This window comes from Acipenser ruthenus, chromosome 18 (genome assembly GCF_902713425.1).
Source record: "Acipenser ruthenus chromosome 18, fAciRut3.2 maternal haplotype, whole genome shotgun sequence".
Lineage (NCBI taxonomy): Eukaryota > Metazoa > Chordata > Actinopteri > Acipenseriformes > Acipenseridae > Acipenser > Acipenser ruthenus.
In genome coordinates, this window is record NC_081206.1 from 11,332,217 (window position 1) to 11,352,531 (window position 20,315).

Consider the following 20,315-nt stretch of genomic DNA (forward strand, 5'->3'; position numbering starts at 1 on the left):
TTGAGTAGCACGGTATTCAGGAAGGGGTTTAGCACAGCTATCAGTAGCATGATTGAAAGACTTGTGTTCAAACCCAGTGAATACCAGAAAGGTTGGAAAACTTTACTGTATTTCTGTGCAGTATTGTTTTAGACGTATCAGTAAATGGCTTTGCCATCCGATTAGGAGCCAGGGACTGCTTCAAGTTTAGTTATTACTTGAGCAAATGAGACAAGTTTCTGTTTTGACACACTGTCCTTGTCATGACAGACTGGAGTTTTTCTTTGGGGGGGGGGGGGGGGGGGGGGCAGGGAGAACCCCCCCCCCCCCCACCACCACTTACATTGAAACAGACATCACTGAATTGTTGCAAGGATAGGTAAACAAATGGTGAAAGCCACAATTGGGATTTCATATTTCGTGACTAACCCTCAGGACATGCTCCATTTTAAAAGCAGACAGCTGGAGTTAGCCACAACACTTTGGTCTACTGCAGTACTGGATTTATCTTACTTTACTGGATCACATGTGCCTTTGATCAAGTAGGACTGCCTGAACAGTGGAGGAAGCCACAGCAACCACTTAGTGTTATTTAAGAAGGCAGGGCAGTTAAAGGAACTTAACTAACCTTTATATTGTAGTACCAATTGCTGGTTTCATGAACTACAAATAAAGAGTCTAGTGTATTTAAATTACAGCACTTCTAGTCTGTTCAGTTTAATGTTCAGTTACACCCTCTACTGGTCTTAAGAACCAAAGATTGAAGTCATATAGGGCAACAGTATAGCACTGAGTGTATAGTTCCACAAATACTAGATACATTGCGTTATAGAAGAGATGTCACCTTGTGCAGATTTAGACGAAAGGACTTCTCCACCAAGCATCTATTATGCAACACGCAGCTCCTATAAAAACACATGACCGAGCAACAATAGCTTTGACAAGGCTTTTATTATTCAAAACCCCAAGATGTACACATTAGGAAGACACGGCGAGCAGTTTGTCACTAGACTGGGAGCACCTCTTCAGGAACACAGCCAACAGGATAGCGCAAGACAGAGCCAGAGCCACAGCAGAGACTGCCAGCACAGGGACAGGGGAGCCAGAGTCTGAGACAGGAGAGACAGAGGGGTTAACAGGACAGTGCAGGAGGGAAGCTACACCCATTGAAGACTCAGGAGTAGCAACTCTGCAGAGAGCATCACCATCTACTCACTCATGTACAGAAACATATGGGGGTTTACATTGGGACTGGGCAACATTCTGGCCCGATGCTGAACCAGCTATAGCTTACTGTATACACTACTTACAGGAGTAATGGAACAGTAGATGACAATGCAAACTACAAGTACCAAAACTAAGTCTTTCATTTGAAAGATGTACAACTTAACTCAAGGTAAAATACAGATAAAGCAGGCTAACCCTCCATTGACAGCAAGCTGGTTCAGAACTCAGTAGCATTGAGAGCTGCACTTACCCTGCACTTCTTCCACAAACTGCAGGGGGTGGTACAGGGACTCCTTACTGAGCACGACAGCATGGTCTCCAACTACATGAACCACGGTCAGGGGGCCAATGGTGATCTCCTTTACATGCACTTGGGGGTCCTGGCCAGCTACACAGAGGGAGAGAGACAGGAGGGCAAGGTTAGGTTCATTGCTGAAGCCAAGTAATGCACTGGTAATTGAGCTACTCCACAATGCAACTCCATTGAAGGGGAGCACATGGTCAAACTCTCCACTGTAAAAAGGAGGACAAAATTAGGTTAGAAATGCTTTAGCCCTAGCCAAGCCACTGGTGCCCATTTTCTTCCATTTAACAGAACGCATCTCATTTCCAGTTCAGCACATGCAGATGTGAAAGACTAACACGTTGTAGCTGCTTCCTGGTATGTGATCCCTTCATGTGTTTAAACTCACACAAAAGGTCAAGCTGCAATCAGACCAATTGGCCTACTGCAAAGGTCAGTCAATGTTAATGGTAACCAGTTGAATTTGAAGCAGTGGTTAGAACTCTTAACCCTTTACTGCCCTGGGTATGTTCCCATACTTTCTCAAAGTCAAATATTGGACACTGGGCAGTAAAGGGTTAAGACTAAATTAAATTGGAATTCCCAAGTGACAGTATTTGTGCAGCTTGGTTAGAGTTCCAGTCCTATGAAGAGGCCTCGCTCAGGCTGGGTGTTCAGACAGTACCTGGATCAAGAGAAGCTGCTCTCTTGTGCAGCCACTTTCCACGCCAGTCAGGCTGGTTGATCCCAGCAGGAATCCCCAAGCGGCCCACCTGCTTGGGAGGAGGAGTGTCTGCGAGGAACCGGGGTGTCACGGAGCAGGAGCCAGCATCACAGCACCCACACACTGCAGAGGAGCCGTCCTCAGAGACCCACCTCGAGAAAAGGAATGCGCAGCAGGAGGATAGGTAAGAGAGCCAGCTAGTATACAAAGGACTGTGCAGAGCTACAGATCTGCAGAACCTCCACTGTCCCAACACTCAAGGATCATACATTTTAACCAGTGCACACACAGGGAGGATCCAATATTTCTACAAGAGGATATTGAATAGCCAAACTTAAAATGAAAATCTTTGCAGGAGTATGAAATGAGTCATACAGGATTAGAACATAGGGCACGGAATAACCTAGCTCCTTAAATAAATACCCACATACCACAAAATCAGTGTGAACAAAGACTTGCATACAACATTAGAAGCACCAAATATGGGTTGCCCACAAATTACATCAATTTACTCCAGGCTGAGACTGTCGGAAGGAGGGTGGCAGAACTTGTACTTGGAGGAGAGCTGCAACTGTGCCAGAGGTAAGCTTCCAGGACTGCAGTTTGCAATGGCAAAGTTCATCCCACATGTGCTTATCAAAACTGGAGATGCTGGGATTCCTCGCTTAGGTATATGGGTCTGCTACAGCCAATCACAAACTAGCATGGTGGAATAAGGGGACAGGGTCTGGATTTAAAGGCTAATCTGTTCAGCAGAGGATCTGATCACTTGCACTGCAAGAGCTTACCTGTAGGTTTGCTTCTGGTAGGAGCAGGCCTTGTTGGCTGCATCAGCTGGTTTGTCAGCATTGACTGCTCTCAGTGTGCAAGTCACGTAGATCTGAAACAAGAGAGGAACAGTCATAATGGGAATGTAGTCAAACACCATACAGCAAAGCAATGCACCAGAAGGCAACACTGGTCATTGTAGATTTGATTTAAAAGGACCCAGGTCTAGCCAAGCCTTACCATGCTCCTGGAATCCCCCTGGAACTTGAACGCAGTGATGTCAAAGCGCAGCTTGTTCAGAGCAGGTCTGGTGAATGAAGAGGAGGAGTCTGGAGACTTGCTATCCATCAGGCAGCTGGGAGACAGGCATGAGGAGAAGGTTACACCTCCAACACACAGCATTGAAACAGGTTCAATAAAAGCAGAGTGCAGCACGAGCCTGTGTGTTTGAAGGAACTCCAGTTCTCACCCAAGCTTGTCCACGATGGCGTATCTGGGCTCAGAGTCCTTGTTGTCGCTCAGGGTCGCAATGCAGCTGTCAACGTAGAGCCGCAGCGGCACGTGATTGTCGACAGCAACAGAAGCCTCAATGTGAAGGATGTCACCCAGGTAGATGACATTGGAGACTCTGGGACCACTCCAGTTATCTGGAACAGGAAGCAAGGAGACATAACACACGATACAAGAACCTCTACTACAGGAAAGAAAGCACTAGCAAATCCTTAATATAGGACCACTCAATTTCTGGCAGATGAATCATGCACTGGCAATAAACAGCTGAATGAACCCTCCATGCCAGAGGAGGGCCCTTCCACTGCAGGTTTAACAGACAAAAACTACTCCAGGGTATAGATAAAGTTTTAACCCCCCCCCCCCCCCCCAAACTAAGATAATCCACCCCACCAGTAGTGGAAGGCCCAACTTCATCCACTCCTACTCCATGTCTGTCATGAAGTACTTTTGGGTAAAAAAGTGACAGTTTACTTGTCTTCAGTTAAGACAGACTATTCAATACAATGTCTGAACACACATGAAATGAAGATAGGGCAGGGGTGTCCAACGTTGACCCTTCCAGTCCTGGTCTTCATTCCAGCTCTGTTCTAAATAGTTTAAATCTCCACGCAGACGTAGCTTATATCATTTTACACGTTAAACCTGGAATAGAATGGCCCTCCAGGACAGAGATTGGACACCCCGGGATAAGGGCAAGTCATGATATTTTTTGCAACAATTTATATCGCCCATAACCCAATGAAGCAGCACCGAACTGACACGCAACAGGCCCTGCTGAGGCTTAACTTCACATCATGGTTTCATTTTGATAATCATTTGTACACTGGTAAAGCATAACTGGCTTTCAGCACAAATATTGTTTGTAAAATATCACTAACATTAATGTAGAAAGGGAAGTTTTTTGTACACACATTGCAAGAAGAAAATATAGCAAACTAGCAATATCACCTCAACATGTTTAAAACCAGTGAGACAAGTACTATACTGCAGTATATGCACTGCATGGGGAAGGGATATGTTCCCATGGCGTTGTGTAAAATAATGGTAGTTGCACAGAGTTAACTTCTAAAAAGGATAGGCGGTTTATTTTAGTAAACAGTTATACAAGCAGTGATGTGCAACTCTATACAACACACAAAAACCTAGTTTGACTCACTCAATGGCAGATCCACCACACAAGTGAAGAAAACTAATGCTTCCAGGCAACATTACTAATTTTGTTTTGTTGTATTAATACATTTCATGGCACTTTACGTTAAATGTCCTCTAATAAAACAAATCTTTAAAGACTATCACAGTAATTACAACATGTGTATTTATATTCATGTGCTGTGACTTGAACTGCCAGCTGTCTTGATGCTCAAATAAAACATTTGATAGATTAGAAGAATCACATTTCAGCCCATAAATCATAATATCCATATGATAACACTATGCAACACAATTGTTGTTCCTGGGTAGTAAGTGTTATTTCCCCAACTGCTTATGCCTCAAGTATAGAAAATGGCTATTCCCCACAAACTTTGCTTCTTGAAGCCATCTCAGAAAAATGCAGATATGTATCCACTTAGGCAGCTGGAACTAAACTGGTGGGCTTAAGGCCCCTTTATTTATACTACTATTTATATTACTGGAAAGTTCTAGAAGTTACTCCAAGTTTACTCAGCACCGAGTATCTGGAAAATAGGTAAATTTCAAAATATCACTGTCCTGGTCACAAAAGCAAAGTTTGTGGGGAATAGCCATTTTCTATACTTGAGGCATAAGCAATTAGGAAATAACACTTACTACCCAGGAACAAAAAAAAAAAATGTTACAGTGTAATCAATAGCTGAAAATATTAATCATCCAGCCCTATAGGGTTGGAAGTCACACAGCATCCCGCAATTATAAATTCTGGGAGGAGAGGTTAAAGACCATTTGAAGATTAAACTTCAGCATCCAATACAAGGGAAACTGGTCTTAATGTTCAAAGACAAGCGCCAGGTTCTGATTAAACCCCAACCCCAGTCCATTCCTTCATACCATTCATGAGCAGCAAGGAGAAGTCCAGGATTTGCTCTGTAGAGGCTGTTGAAGTGAAGGGCACCCAGGTTGGTTTTATGGGGCTGCTGCTGACATTCCACCTTCTGAAAGAAATAAAAACCACATCCTTGTAAGGGATATCATGCATCACTGGCATCCTATTTAAGATAACACAGGAATACAAGAAATGTTGGCTTCAATAGAATTGCCCAAATCTTATACTAAAGCAGCAGAGACTTGAACCCTGGTACAAGCGAGTGACCAGCAGCAAAGTGATTTAGTGTGAAGTTTACAGATATGGCCCCTCAGGTCCCCCGTTTGCTTGGTACAGTACCTCGGGTATCGGCATTCGAGGAGAATATCAGCCATATTAACCCTGGTGATGATGCCAACGCTGGCAGGCTTGTAATAGAGATGGTTTGTGTAGCTCAGGAAGTCTGGGAATACCTACGGAAAGTTGAAGGAACCCCTTTAATTTTTTTAATAAAATAAATAAAGTGAAGTTGTCTTGTGCTTTAATCCCTTCACAGTACACAAGGAATGGGGCAGTTCAAACAGTTCCTTGTTACATTTAAGTGCAACTCTAGTATCAAGGAGGAATCTGACCATTTGGAATGACCAGCTCAAATTTCAGAAAACATATTTTAAAGTTTTGCAAAGAGAAAGTAAGCATCATTTATATTTGTGTAACACATGTGCCTTAAAAGGATTAAACATACTCTCCAGATTCAGGATAGTACTGAACCTGTAGCTCTACAGTAGTGTGCACATGTATGAACACCCCATTGCTTCAGTTTAGTTGTGCATATGAAATCAAACCACTTTAAAACTAGAAAGTTTCAGGAAATTACTAAGAGGCAAAATAGTAGTTTAATTTAGTTGAATAGGCCACGCATGCAAGTCATTTAAAAAAAACAACAAGAAAACATGACCACAGATGTTAACAAGCATGAAACTTGAGAAGTTGTTTAAGATGCTTAATTATAGCACAAAGTGGTACAACATTTTCACACGGACTTTATATGACCTATTACTGACCGAAAACGTAAATTCTCACAGCCTCTCATCATGCAGACTGGTACATACAGCCAATACAAACCTAAGTGTTGTAAATGTGCGCACTACTGTATGGGAGAACGTCACACAAGTGCAAGCAATAAGGAAAGCTGGGCGAGACAGTTTACGTTATTGGCTACCGCAGTTACAAATGCGATCGACACGCAGGGTTACCTGGAAAGTGCTGCCGCAGTCCTGGAGCTGGATGCTGAACAAAACCGTGTTAGCGACGCTGTCGGAGGAGGCAGCAGAGCAGCCCGCGGACCCGACGCTCAAGTCGGCGCTGCTCACCAGGTAGCCGATCCCAAACAAGTCCCGGTTCACCGTCACGACCATGGCGTCTTTCCTGCAGTCCAGAGTGACCGAATTCAACAGCGACAGGTCAGCTCTCTGCACGGAGAGAGGGGTGGGCTTCGCCTGAAATACCGCTCTCGGCGCGGTAAACAGCACTGGGTTATAAACCAGCTGATCCGACCAGCTCCATCCGAAACCGCCGTGGAGCTGCACAAGAAAAATCAAAGCGAGCGAAAGCGCTGTCTGAACACTGCGCGTCCCCATTGTAAACTCTTCAGCTCAGAATCAAACACTGCAGCTGCATACCGATAAACGCGTAGCCAGCACCTTTATACTCCCCGGAATTAATTAACGTGTTAAACCTGGTTGGGTAATTAAACAATTATACACGGACAAGCATTCGGTTACATGAGATCAAGTTTTCAGAAAACGAATGTAGAGCCTATTCGGAAAACTGACCTGTGTTTACATGACTTGGAATAGATAATCCAATTACAATTCTGATAAAATCAACTGGGTAGCCTACATGGATTTATTTTTCCCCCCCGAAACGTAGAGCATTTGCGCATACGCAGTAGCGAGCGGGATGGGAGCAGACAGGGCTCGGTTCAGTCTGCAGTAAGACTGAGGCGTGAGTTATCAGGTATTTTAGATTTAGTGAAGTTGCAAATTCGAGTGCTGTGTTCAACAGATTATTATCCTGTACATCTCTTGTTCTAAGCGCGTGCAAACTGTCCCCCTTGCAACAGCGCATCCCTTTCTTCATATAAAATACTGTGCTTTCTACAGTACTGTACATATGTAATACATTTTACCCAGCTAGAATTCGTTTTCTACTCCAACGGTATAATCAACTTCTGTGTGAACAACTGTAGTTGTTATAATGGAGTTTTCTTCTCATCAATTACTTTATTTAAATGAATAATATAACTGCATCCGTAACTAAACAATTGGATCAGTGTAAACTGATCGGTGACTGAAATCTGTCATTCATTTATAATTATTTTATTATTATTATTATTATTATTTATGTTTCAGAAAAATAAATACAACACAATAGAAAAGCATCCCTCGGACTACATGTTATTATATAATCCGGACGCCTTAAGCGCTTCCCATTATGAGGCACTATAGCCTGCTTTTTATTATCGCCCTTGTATTACACAAGACGCCGTTCTATAACTTGCGAAGCAAAACTGATACAAAATAGTTCTACGTTCCTTTCCACGCGTGCATTGCTGCTTTTAAGTATTGTTATGTTACTGTTTTAATATAAAAACATTAAGTTGTTGGGGTATTTACAAAAAGTATACCCGGAGGGACTAACGCATGCCAAAAGCGCTGATTCAAATCTGGTAGGTTATGCTTTTTTCGCTCTTTTAAATCTTTTAAAATTTATTTTATCATATGTTCCCACCATTAAGTAAACAGTATGCAAATATTTATCATATGCAAGACATTGGGTCTTGTTCATTTTTTACTTCTGGAACTTTGCGGTGGACTTTTCATTTTGTCTTGTTCGTAGTGAATTTATTTTATTGTCTTTAGAGAAATTCGTTGTCTGTTTCCAGTTTAAGTTTGCAAAAAATAATGCATAATTAATGTTTGACAATAAGAAAACACCCATCAGATCTTTATTGCATCTGTACCAAAATCTGACAATGTGCCACTTTCTGACATTCCACTGGCCAAGTTTTGGTATGTGTACCACCATTATTTATTTTCTTAGCAGACGCCCTTATCCAGGGCGACTTACAATTGTTACAAGATATAGCAGAACTAAAATAATGTAATATAATTAACATGACTTATTTTCAAACTAATATCAACATGATAAATGGTATCGGAACTCATACGGAACTAACACAAATAGATGTATTAATAATACAAATAATAATAATAAATCAATATAGTTCCCATGTAGACTGAATCCTGTGTGTTGTGAAAATGTAATACAGTATTGTGGTAATTGTTGTGGGTCTAACAATTGATAGATAGTTAAAATACTGTATATCATACTTTGATAATGTTTTGTATTGAAGGTAGTAAAACTTGATGGGTGCAGATCAGCGGTCACATTTTCATACCTTGGCAATTCTCTGTTGAAGGTAGCAACAGTTGTATGCTAATACTGATTAGCATACTAGCTGAACATTGTGACCAGCTTAGCAATTTGAGTAATCAAAAAAAACAAGATTGCCTGTCTACCTGATTGGATTTGCCCAGGTATATCCCGGGTCCCTTGATTACTCTGGAAGGCAGGATGAATGCTGTAGTTTACTGAAGCATTGCTGTGGATCAAGCCCACTCAACAGTGCTGCACCCTGATTGCACTCTGTCAGCTATGTATTGTTGTTGTTTAGAATCACTTTGTATACTATTTTACTCAAAACTTGAAAGCACCCCTCTGTAGTATAACTGTGATATTTCTTACATCCACTGGGGGCAGGGTGTTGCAGGGCTCTGCTTGGAGAGAAGACATGTTCTAGAGCTCTTTAATCTTCTTTAAAAAGTCGACAGGACGTGACGACTGAAACAGAAAATATATCAACAATCTAACCAACAAAAAGAAAAGTTCAGAGAACTGTGATGTTTCACACACAAGCCAGGTTGCTTGGGTACATAGACAAGGTTTAACAGGAAATACACCCAATAGCAGGGAAGTGAGGCAAGCACCAGGGCCCTTTCCCCAGTAGGACACTCACTTTCCTGCTGATAGAGACCTGGGACACTTTTATATCAAACCGTTTGTGAATATTGAAAATGTATAGAACTATTTTGTTAGCTACAGCTTTCCTACAATGAATATACATTTACATGAAACATGTGTTGATACAAAATGTGTTTCCTTTCTAAATTATATAAAATGTAAATACAAGCTAAAGACTATTCTTTATACATATCTATAACATGTGTTTAGAATATAAATAGGACAAATAAAATTGGGACATGTAACTGATAGACCATCAGTGTGTGTTTTTAGTATGGGTCAAACAGTCAGTTACAAAGTGATTCAGCGCTGGTTACACAGGAAAGGCAGTTCATGCTGGCAGACAGCTTCTTTATTCACCCACATAGACACTCTGCAGTTCAGGGGTTTCTGGTGTATTCCTTGTTATTCTTCCTCTAGTGTGTCCTCTATTAGGAAATCAGACAGTGTTCACACCACGTTAATTTATATTCCCAATGATCCCCCTTTGCAACATGTGGGAACAGTTAGGGTAGTATTTAGGCTACATAACTTGAGGGTCTCCAGATATTTGGCGATTAAAATGAAGAGAAAATCCAAGGGTTAAAAACAGGCTGGATTTGGCTGCAACACTTCTTGCTAGTCTCCTACAGCACTGGATTTCTCTTCCTGGTTTGAGAAGATGTGCCTTTAAGTAAGTATGGCTGCCTTAAAAACACTCCACCTGTAGAAAGCATGATCAGAGTTCTGAAGAGTGAATGAAGCCAAGGCATCCCTTAGTTAACACAGAGTACTGTTTGAGTAAGCAGGGCAATACAGTAACCATTGAAGAGAAAAAAAAAAAAAGTTTCAGGAAATGCAAATAAGGAGGTTAGTGTACAAGTTAAACCACTTTGATGCAGTCACTGTTCAATTTAATATGTCAGTTGAATATTCAGTTACAGATTCTAGGAATCAAAAAGATCTGGCATTGAGAGTATAGTTCCACAATTATAGATACATTGCATGTATTATAGAAGAGATGTCACTTTGTGCAGTTTGGGTAAAAGGACTTGTATCTTCAAGCATCGATATTATGAAACACCCCCTATTAAAAAGGGAACCAAATCACACAACCCACCGAGCAACTCCATTAGCTTTGACAAGGCTTTAATTATTCAAACACATCATGAAGACACAGAGAGCAGTTTGTCACTAGACTGGGAGCGCCTCTTCAGGAACACAGCCAACAGGACAGCACAGGAGAGAGCCAGAGCCAGAGCCAGAGCCACAGCCGAGACTGCCAGCACAGGCACAGGAGGAGCCTGAGTCCGAGACAGAGGGGTTAACAGGACAGTGCGGGAGGGAAGCCACACCCATTGACGACTCAGGAGTAGCAACTCCAAGAGCATCACTATCTACTCACTCATGTACAGAAACATTGGGATTGGTCAACACACTCTGGCCTGATGCTGAACCAGCTATAGCTTAGTGTATACACTACTTACAGGAGTAATGGAACAGTAGATGACAATGCAGACTACAAGTACTAAGTCTTTCATTTGAAATAACAACTGTTACACTCTTTAGATAAATACATAAAAGCAGGCTAATCCCTCCATTAAAAGCAAGCTGGTTCAGAGCTCAGTAGCATTGAGAGCTGCACTTACCCTGCACTTCTTCCACAAGCTGCAGGGGGTGGTACAGGGATTCCTTACTGAGCATGACAGCATGGTCTCTGACTACATGAACCACGGTCAGGGGGGCAATGGTGATCTCCTTTACATGCACTCGAGGGTCCTGTCCAGCTACACAGAGGGGGAGACACAAGAGGGCAAGGTTAGTGTCATTGCTGAAACCAATGAATGCACTGGTGATTGAGCTACTCCACAATGCAACTCGGTTAAAGGGGAGCACAAGGGCAAACTCCACTGAAGGCAAAAATTAGGTTAGAAATGCTTTGGCACATGCAGATGTGAAAGAAAACAAGTTGTTGCTGCTTCCTGATCCTTTCATGCGTTTAAAAACCTCAAATGATCTAGCTGCAATCAGACCAATTGACCTACTGTAAAGGTCAGTCATTAATGTTAATGGTAACCAGTTGAATTTGAAGCATTGGTTAGAACTCCTTCAAGACTAAATTGGAGTTCCCAAGTGACAGTATTTGTGCAGCTTGGTTAGAGTGCCAGTCCTATGACGAGGCCTCGCCCAGGCTGGGTGTTCAGACAGTACCTGGATCAAGAGGAGCCGCTCTCTCCTGCAACCATTTTCCGCTCCAGTTGGGCTGGTTGATCTCTGCAGGAATCCTGTAGCTCCTTCCCTGCCTGGGAGGAAGAGGGCCTGTGAGGAACTAGGGTGTCCCAGAGCAGGAGCCGGAGTCACAGCACCCACACACTGCAGAGGAGCCATCCTCAGAGACCCACCTGAAAGAGGTAGGCACAGCAGAATTTAAAAAAAAAAAAAAAAAAAACACCCCACACACAATCAGTGTGAACAAAAAGCCTTGCATATAATATTAGGAGCACCATCACCCAATATGGGATGGCCACGAATTAATTTACTCCAAGCCGAGACTGTTGGAAGGAGTGTGGCAGAGCTTGTACTCCAAGGAGAGCTGCAACTGTGCCAGAGGTAAGCTGCCAGGACTGCAATTTGTAATGGCAACGTTCATCCCACAGGTGCTCATCAGAACTGGAGATGTTGGGACTGCTTGCTTAGTTAGACCGGGTCTGTTGGAGCCAAAACAATAGCATGGTGGAATAAGGGGGCAGGGTCTGGATTTAAAGGCTAGTCTGTTCAGCAGAGGATCTGATCACTCTTCCACTGCAAGAGCTTACCTGTAAGTTTGCTTCTGGTAGGAGCAGGCCTTATTGGAGGCATCAGCTGGTTTGTCAGTGTTGGAAAACATGGATTGACAATTGATTAGCAGTTTGCTACACATGTGTACTGGCAGAGCTATACTGGTGTTCTTTTCTGAAGAGAGACTAATATTGCAGATAGCAGACTGTTTGGTTCAAATTGCATGTACTGCTAACAATTGATAAGAGACCTTGCGTCTACAAGCTTCTTGTCCAACATTGACTGCAAGCTAACAAGATAATGCTGTGGACCAGAAGGGGCCAGGCTCTAAGACTTTTGGAATACAAAGCATAAAGGAGCTAAAAGGCTCCCAGGGACTGCCATTGGCCCCAAAGGTTTACAGGGAGAATAAGAGATAATGCCACTGGACTCAAAGGGTCTCAGGCAAAACAGAGAGATAGGAACAAGGAAGATGACAAAAACCAGATGTATGGACCTTTTTGGGCACCAGGGGTCTGAAGAATGCACATAGTTCAGAGGTCGCCACACATTAAATAATGTGTTGTCCCTTTGCCATTGGTTGAGTGTTATAGGAAGAGGAGGAGAGAGAGAGAGAGAGAGAGAGACACCTATGCAGAAGGGTATTTAAGGTCATGTAAAAGATGTAACAACTGGTAATCAGTTCTATACTTGGACTGGTTTCCCTGCATGTATGAAATAAACTTAACACAGATTAAGAAATGGCGTCTGTGCAGTTTAAGAAACATCGATACTCGCGTTTTAAGTTACATCAGTCAGCATTGACTGCCCTCAGTGTGCAAGTCACGTAGATCTGAAACAAGAGGGGAAGTCACAATGGGAATGTGGTCAAACACACCACAGCAAATCAGTGCACCAGAAGGCAACGCTGGTCATTGTAGATTTGATTAAAAAGGACCCAGGTCTAGCTAAGCCTTACCATGCTCCTGGAATTGCCCTGGAACTTGAAAGCAGCAATGTCAAAGCGCAGCTTGTTCAGAGCAGGTCTAGTGAATGAAGAGGAGGAGTCTTGAGACTTGCTATCCATCAGGCAGCTGGGAGAGACAGGAGACGAACATGAGGAGAGGGTTACACCTCCAACACACAGCATTGAAACAGGTTCAATAAAGCAGAGTGCAGCATGAGCCAGTGTGTTTGAAGTAACTCCAGTTCTCACCCAAGCTTGTCCACGACTGCTTATCTGGGCTCAGAGTCCTTGTGGTCACTCAGGGTCGCGATGCAGCTGTCGAAGTACAGCCGCAGCGGCACATGGTTGTCGACGGCAACAGAAGCCTCGATGTGAAAGGCCGTCACCCAGGTAGATGACATTGGAGACTCTGGGACCACTCCAGTTATCTGGAACAGGAAGCAAGGAGACACATTGAAAAGAGACCAGCATTAAAACATACAATACAGGATAGAAAGCACTACCAAATCCTTACTACAGGACCACTCCAGTTAGCTGGCAGAGGAATCGTGCACTGGCAACAAACAGGGTGTCAAATCAGTCTTGGAGGGCCCTGCCCATCCCGGTTTAAATGGACAAACTACTTCCGGGTCTGGATAAAAGGTTTAACTACATAGTTTAGAACAAAGACCAGTAGAGGGCCCAACTTCAGCCACTCCTGCTCCATGCACTTCATGGCAGACTTTCTGGAAAAAGGTGAAAGTTAACTTCTGTTCAGTTAAGGCAGACTATTCAATACAATGTCTGAACACACATGAAATGAGGATATGGCAGGAGTGTCCAACATTGACCCTTCCAGTCCAGGTCTTCGTTCCAACCCTGTTCTAAATAGTTTAATTAAACCTCCACCCAAACGTAGTTTATTATATAATTTTACATGTTAAACCAGGAGTGGAATGGCCCTCCAGGACCGAGATTGGACACCCCGGGATAGGGGCAAGTCACGATACATTTTTTTTGCAACAATTTATCGTCCATAACCCAATGAAGCAGCACTGAACCGACGCATAAAACAGGATCTGCCGATGCTTTTAACTTTACATCATGGTTTCATTTTGATAATCATTTGTACACTGGTAAAGCATGACTGGCTTTCAACAAATATTGTTTTTAAAACACTAACATTACTGTAGAATGGGTTTTTGTACACATTAAATGTAATTGCAAGCTTGCAATATCACCTAAACATGTTAGGTTATTTTAAAACTATAGTAAAGACACGAGTACTATACTGCAGTATATGCACTGCATGGGGAAAAAAAACACCTATGGCATTGTGTAAAGAAAAAACAAACTAAAGATGTAGTTGCAAAAAGAGTTAATTTTAAAAGGATAGGCAGTTTATTTTAGTAAACAGTCATACAAGCAGTGATGTGCAACTCTGTATATTCCCAATAGAGTAAAACTCTATATACAAACACACAGAAACCTAGTTTGATTCTCTCAATGGCAGATCCGCTACACAAGTGAAACATTAACAATTTTGTTTTGTTGTATCAATACATTTCGTGGCACTTCTGAAGATAAATGTCCTCCAATAAAACAAATCTTTAAAGACTATTTCACAGTAATTACAACAGGTGTATATATTCATGTGCTGTGACTTGAATTGGAAGCCATCTTGCTGCTCAAGTATAACATTTGATAGATTACAAGAAACACATTTATTCAGCCCATAAAATTAATACATACGATAAAAGCTGAAAATATAGTCGAGCCCTATAGGGTTGGAAGTCACACAGCATCCCGCAATTATAAATTCTGGGAGGGGAGGTTAAAGACCATTTGAAGATTAAACTTCAGGATCCAATACAAGGGAAACTGGTCTTAATGTTCAAAGACAAGCGCCAGGTTCTGATTAAACCCCATCCCCAGCCCATTCCTTCATACCATTCATGAGCAGCAAGGAGAAGTCCAGGATTTGCTCTGTAGAGGCTGTTGATGTGAAGGGCACCCAGGTTGGTTTTATGGGGCTGCTGCTGACATTCCACCTTCTGAAAAATAAAAAACCACATCCTTGTAAGGGGTATCATGCATCACTGGCATCCTATTTGAGATAACACAGGAATACAAGAAATGTTGGCTTCAATAGAATTGCCCAAATCTTATACTACAGCAGCAGAGACTTGAACCCTGGTACAAGCGAGTGCCCAGCAGCAAGGCGATTTAGTGTGAAGTTCACAGATACGGCCCCTCAGGTCCCCCGTTTGCATGGTAGAGTACCTCGGGTATCGGCATTCGAGGAGAATATCAGCCATATTAACCCTGGTGATGATGCCAATGCTGGCAGGCTTGTAATAGAGATGGTTTGTGTAGCTCAGGAAGTCTGGGAATACCTACGGAAAGAAGTTGAAGGAACCCCTTTAATTTTTTTAATAAAATAAATAAAGTGAAGTTGTCTTGTGCTTTAATCCCTTTACGGTACACAAGGAATGGGGCAGTTCAAACAGTTCCTTGTTACATTTAAGTGCAACTCTAGTATCAAGGAGGAATCTGACCATTTGGATCACCAGCTCTAAAATTTCAGAACACATGTTTTAAAGTTTTGCAAGAGAAAGTAAGCACATTTATATTTGTGGAATGCATGTGCCTTAAAGGATTAAACTCTCCAGGTTCAAGTTAGTACTAAACCTGTAGTTTTATACAGTAGTGTGCACATGTATGAACACCCCATTGCTTCAGTTTGGTTGTGCATATGAAATCAAACCACTTTAAACTAGAAAGTTCCAGGAAATTACCAAGAGGCAAAATAGTAGTTTAATTTAGTTGAATAGGCCACGCATGCAAGTCATTTAAAAACAGCAAGACAACATGACCACAGATATTAACATGCATGAAACTTTAGAAGTTGTTTAAGATGCCTAATTATAGCACAAAGTGGTCCAACATTTTCACACGGACTTTATATGACCTATTACTGACCGAAAACGTAAATTCTCACAGCCTCTCATCATGCAGACTGGTACATACAGCCAATACAAACCCAAGTGTTGTAAATGTGCGCACTACTGTACGGGAGAACTTCACACTGAAGTGCAAGCAATAAGAAAATCCGGGCGAGACAGTTTACGTTATTGGCTACCGCAGTTACAAATGCGATCGACACGCAGGGTTACCTGGAAAGTGCTGCCGCAGTCCTGGAGCTGGATGCTGAACAAAACCGTGTTAGCGACGCTGTCGGAGGAGGCAGCAGAGCAGCCCGCGGACCCGACGCTCAAGTCGGCGCTGTTCACCAGGTAGCCGATCCCAAACAAGTCCCGGTTCACCGTCACGACCATGGCGTCTTTCCTGCAGTCCAGGGTGACCGAATTCAACAGCGACAGGTCAGCTCTCTGCACGGAGAGAGGGGTGGGCTTCGCCTGAAATACCACTCTCGGCGCGGTAAACAGCACTGGGTTATAAACCGGCTGATCCGACCAGCTCCATCCGAAACCGCCGTGGAGCTGCACAAGAAAAATCAAAGCGAGCGAAAGCGCTGTCTGACCACTGCGCGTCCCCATTGTAGACTCTTCACCTCAGAATCAAACACTGCAGCTGCATACCGATAAGCGCGTAGCCAGCACCTTTATACTCCCCGGAATTAATTAACGTGTTAAACCTGGCTGGGCAATTAAACAATTATACACGGACACGCATTCGGTTATGATGAGGTGACATACAAGGATTGCGTGGTTCCTCGTATTATTTAACATCAATAGAAGAGCAGAACCAGACTTCAGCTCAAAAGATTCAGGAATGCAAGCAATCCGCAATGACTAGAATCACTTTCTTTAAGAAGTCTTTTTTTTTGCCTTTAATAAACTGTCACAAACAGGTTCAAATTGACCAAATGAAGAAACGTTAAATAAAGAAATAGTTGAAACCCAAATTTTGTCTGCAATTATAATAATTATTAACTGTCGACACTGATAATTCTTCCCCTTATGGCACACCAATGTAATACTAATATATGTTTTTATACAAAATTAAACAGCAGAGTTGGATTATTAAAAAAGCACCGGTCTGACGTAGCCTACTTTGTTTCACTGGAGAAGGTCTTTATCTTATTGTTTTTACTGGACGTTGTTTATAGCACAAAGTTATCTCAAAACCAGCCCTTTTTTTTTTTTTTTTTTTCTGAAACCATTTGTAATTAACAAGTATAAAACAAAAAGCAATCGAAAGGTTTCGCAACAAAAGACACCCAGTATAGACTTGGTGTTTACGACTGTAAGTCGCCCTGGATAAGGGCGTCTGCTAAGAAATAAATAATAATAATAACATTGTAGAGATCTCGGTTCCCGCAGGCAGGCGCATCACTCTCCCCTGCCAGCCTCAAGTCCGCCCCGTACTTGCTAACCAGGCGAGTCCGACGAGTGCGTACCGGGGTACCTGCGTCCACTTCCGACACCAAATGTAGCAAACAAAAAAGCCGGCTCCTTTGTACAGCGGTATCGGCGCGATGCTTTTCTCGGGTTCGCGCCCGCCCCCGCTTGTGTGTGGATTGCTTCGCCCTGTGTGATGCGCCTGCCTGCTGCTACCCGAGATCGCTCAAGAATATATATATATATATATATATATATATATATATATATATATATATATATATATATATATATATATATATCGAAACGTTGGGCAGCTGGCTCTTTGAGATTATATATATATATATATATATATATATATATATATATATATATATATATATATATATATATATATATATCTTTTTCTTGAAATAAACTGTAAGTCGCCCTGGATAAGGACGTCTGCTGGGAAATAAATAATAATAATAATAATATAGCTCAGGTGGACCTGGTTAATAACAAACACAGTAATACATGAGTGTAAATTACAACAGAAAACACACCCAACAGAGACATAACACAAGCAATGAGAACTAACACACTCAGTGCACAGTCCAGGCCACGCCCTCCCCCCGCTCCTGCTGCCTCTTCGTTACAGTATTCAGGTCTGGGTAATGTGTTGAATACAGCACACCAATTTGCAACTTCGCTAAATCTAAAATACCTGATAACTCACGCCTCAGTCTTACTGCAGACTGAACCGAGCCCTGTCTGCTCCCATCCTGCTCGCTACTGCGTATGCGCAAATGCTCTACATTTCGGGAAAAAAAAAAAATCCATGTAGGCTACCCAGTTGATTTTATCAGAATTGTAATTGGATTATCTATTCCAAGTCATGTAAACATAGAGCAGTTTTCCGAATAGGCTCTACATTCGTTTTCTAAAGACTTGATCTCATGTAACCGTAGTGAATGCGTGTCCGTGTATAACTGTTTAATTACCCAGCCAGGTTTAACACGTTAATTAATTCCGGGGAGTATAAAGGTGCTGGCTACGCGCTTATCGGTATGCAGCTGCAGTGTTTGATTCTGAATTGAAGAGTTGACAATGGGGACGCGCAGTGTTCAGACAGCGCTTTCGCTCGCTTTGATTTTACTTGTGCAGCTCCACGGCGGTTTCGGATGGAGCTGGTCGGATCAGCCGGTTTATAACCCAGTGCTGTTTACCGCGCCGAGAGCGGTATTTCAGGCGAAGCCCACCCCTCTCTCCGTGCAGAGAGCTGACCTGTCGCTGTTGAATCCGGTCACTCTGGACTGCAGGAAAGACGCCATGGTCGTGACTGTGAACCGGGACTTGTTTGGGATCGGCTACCTGGTGAACAGCGCCGACTTGAGCGTCGAGTCCGCGGGCTGCTCGGCTGCCTTCTCAGACAGCGTCGCTAACACGGTTTTGTTCAGCATCCAGCTCCAGGACTGCGGCAGTACTTTCCAGGTAACCCTGCGTGTCGATCGCATTTGTAACTGCGGTAGCCAATAACGTAAACTGTCTCGCCTAGCTTTCCTTATTGCTTGCACTTCAGTGTGAAGTTCTCCCATAAAGTAGTGCGCACATTTACAACACCTAGGTTTATATTAGCTGTATGTACCAGTCTGTGAGAATTTACGTTTTCGGTCAGTAATAGGTCGTATAAAAAAGTGCGTGTGAAAATGTTGGCCCAGTTTGTGCTATAATTAGGCATCTTAAACAACTTCTCAAGTTTCATGCTTGTTAACATCTGTGGTCATGTTGTCTTGCTGTTTTTAAATGACTTGCATGCGTGGCCTATTCAACTAAATTAAACTACTATTTTGCCTCTTAGTAATTTCCTGAAACTTTCTAGTTTAAAGTGGTTTGATTTCATATGCACAACCAAACTGAAGCAATGGGGTGTTCATACATGTGCACACTACTGTATAAAACTACAGGTTTAGTACTAACTTGAACCTGGAGAGTTTAATCCTTTTTAAGGCACATGCATTCCACAAATATAAATGTGCTTACTTTCTCTTGCAAAACTTTAAAACATGTGTTCTGAAATTTTAGAGCTGGTGATCCAAATGGTTAGATTCCTCCTTGATACTAGAGTTGCACTTAAATGTAACAAGGAACTGTTTGAACTGCCCCATTCCTTGTGTACCGTAAAGGGATTAAAGCACAAGACAACTTCACTTTATTTATTTTATTAAAAAAATTAAAGGGGTTCCTTCAACTTTCCGTAGGTATTCCCAGACTTCCTGAGCTACACAAACCATTTCTATTACAAGCCTGCCAGCGTTGGCATCATCACCAGGGTTAATATGGCTGATTCTCCTTGAATGCCGATACCCGAGGTACTGTACCAAGCAAACGGGGGACCTGAGGGGCCGTATCTGTGAACTTCACACTAAATCACTTTGTTGCTGGTCACTCGCTTGTACCAGGGTGCTCAAGTCTCTGCTGCTGTGGTATAAGATGTGGGCAATTCTATTGACGCCAACATCTTGTATTCCTGTGTTATCTCAAATAGGATGCCAGTGATGCATGATACCCCTTACAAGGATGTGGTTTTTATTTCTTTCAGGAGGTGGAATGTCAGCAGCAGCCCCATAAAACCAACCTGGGTGCCCTTCACTTCAACAGCCTCTACAGAGCAAATCCTGGACTTCTCCTTGCTGCTCATGAATGGTATG

The 20,315-nt window shown here is 42.6% G+C and overlaps 3 protein-coding genes across 3 annotated transcripts in view; 1 reads left to right on the forward strand and 2 right to left on the reverse strand.

The window, feature by feature from the left end:
• Positions 1-911: 911 nt before the first annotated feature.
• LOC131698623 (zona pellucida sperm-binding protein 3-like) lies at positions 912-7,185 on the reverse strand. Its single transcript, XM_058991209.1, has 9 exons — positions 6,750-7,185; positions 5,854-5,966; positions 5,520-5,623; positions 3,451-3,628; positions 3,222-3,336; positions 3,002-3,093; positions 2,175-2,365; positions 1,457-1,594; positions 912-1,088 (listed from the first exon to the last, which is right to left on the reverse strand). Exons 1-9 carry the CDS (start codon positions 7,131-7,133, stop codon positions 958-960), a joined length of 1,446 nt encoding a protein of 481 aa, XP_058847192.1. The 5' UTR covers positions 7,134-7,185; the 3' UTR covers positions 912-957.
• Positions 7,186-9,569: 2,384 nt separating this feature from the next.
• Positions 9,570-16,870, reverse strand: LOC117968963 (zona pellucida sperm-binding protein 3-like). The gene is made up of 8 exons (XM_058991210.1): positions 16,438-16,870; positions 15,545-15,657; positions 15,212-15,315; positions 13,532-13,710; positions 13,295-13,409; positions 11,770-11,960; positions 11,208-11,345; positions 9,570-10,282 (listed from the first exon to the last, which is right to left on the reverse strand). Exons 1-4 carry the CDS (start codon positions 16,819-16,821, stop codon positions 13,577-13,579), a joined length of 735 nt encoding a protein of 244 aa, XP_058847193.1. The 5' UTR covers positions 16,822-16,870; the 3' UTR covers positions 9,570-10,282; positions 11,208-11,345; positions 11,770-11,960; positions 13,295-13,409; positions 13,532-13,576.
• Positions 16,871-18,668: 1,798 nt separating this feature from the next.
• Positions 18,669-20,315, forward strand: part of LOC131698709 (zona pellucida sperm-binding protein 3-like) — a 177,438-nt gene continuing 175,791 nt past the window's right edge. Inside the window, exons 1-2 of the mRNA XM_058992167.1 lie at positions 18,669-19,098; positions 20,207-20,310. Of these exons, the coding sequence (XP_058848150.1) occupies positions 20,304-20,310 (7 nt within the window). The 5' untranslated portion in view covers positions 18,669-19,098; positions 20,207-20,303. The remainder of the gene's footprint in view (positions 19,099-20,206; positions 20,311-20,315) is intronic.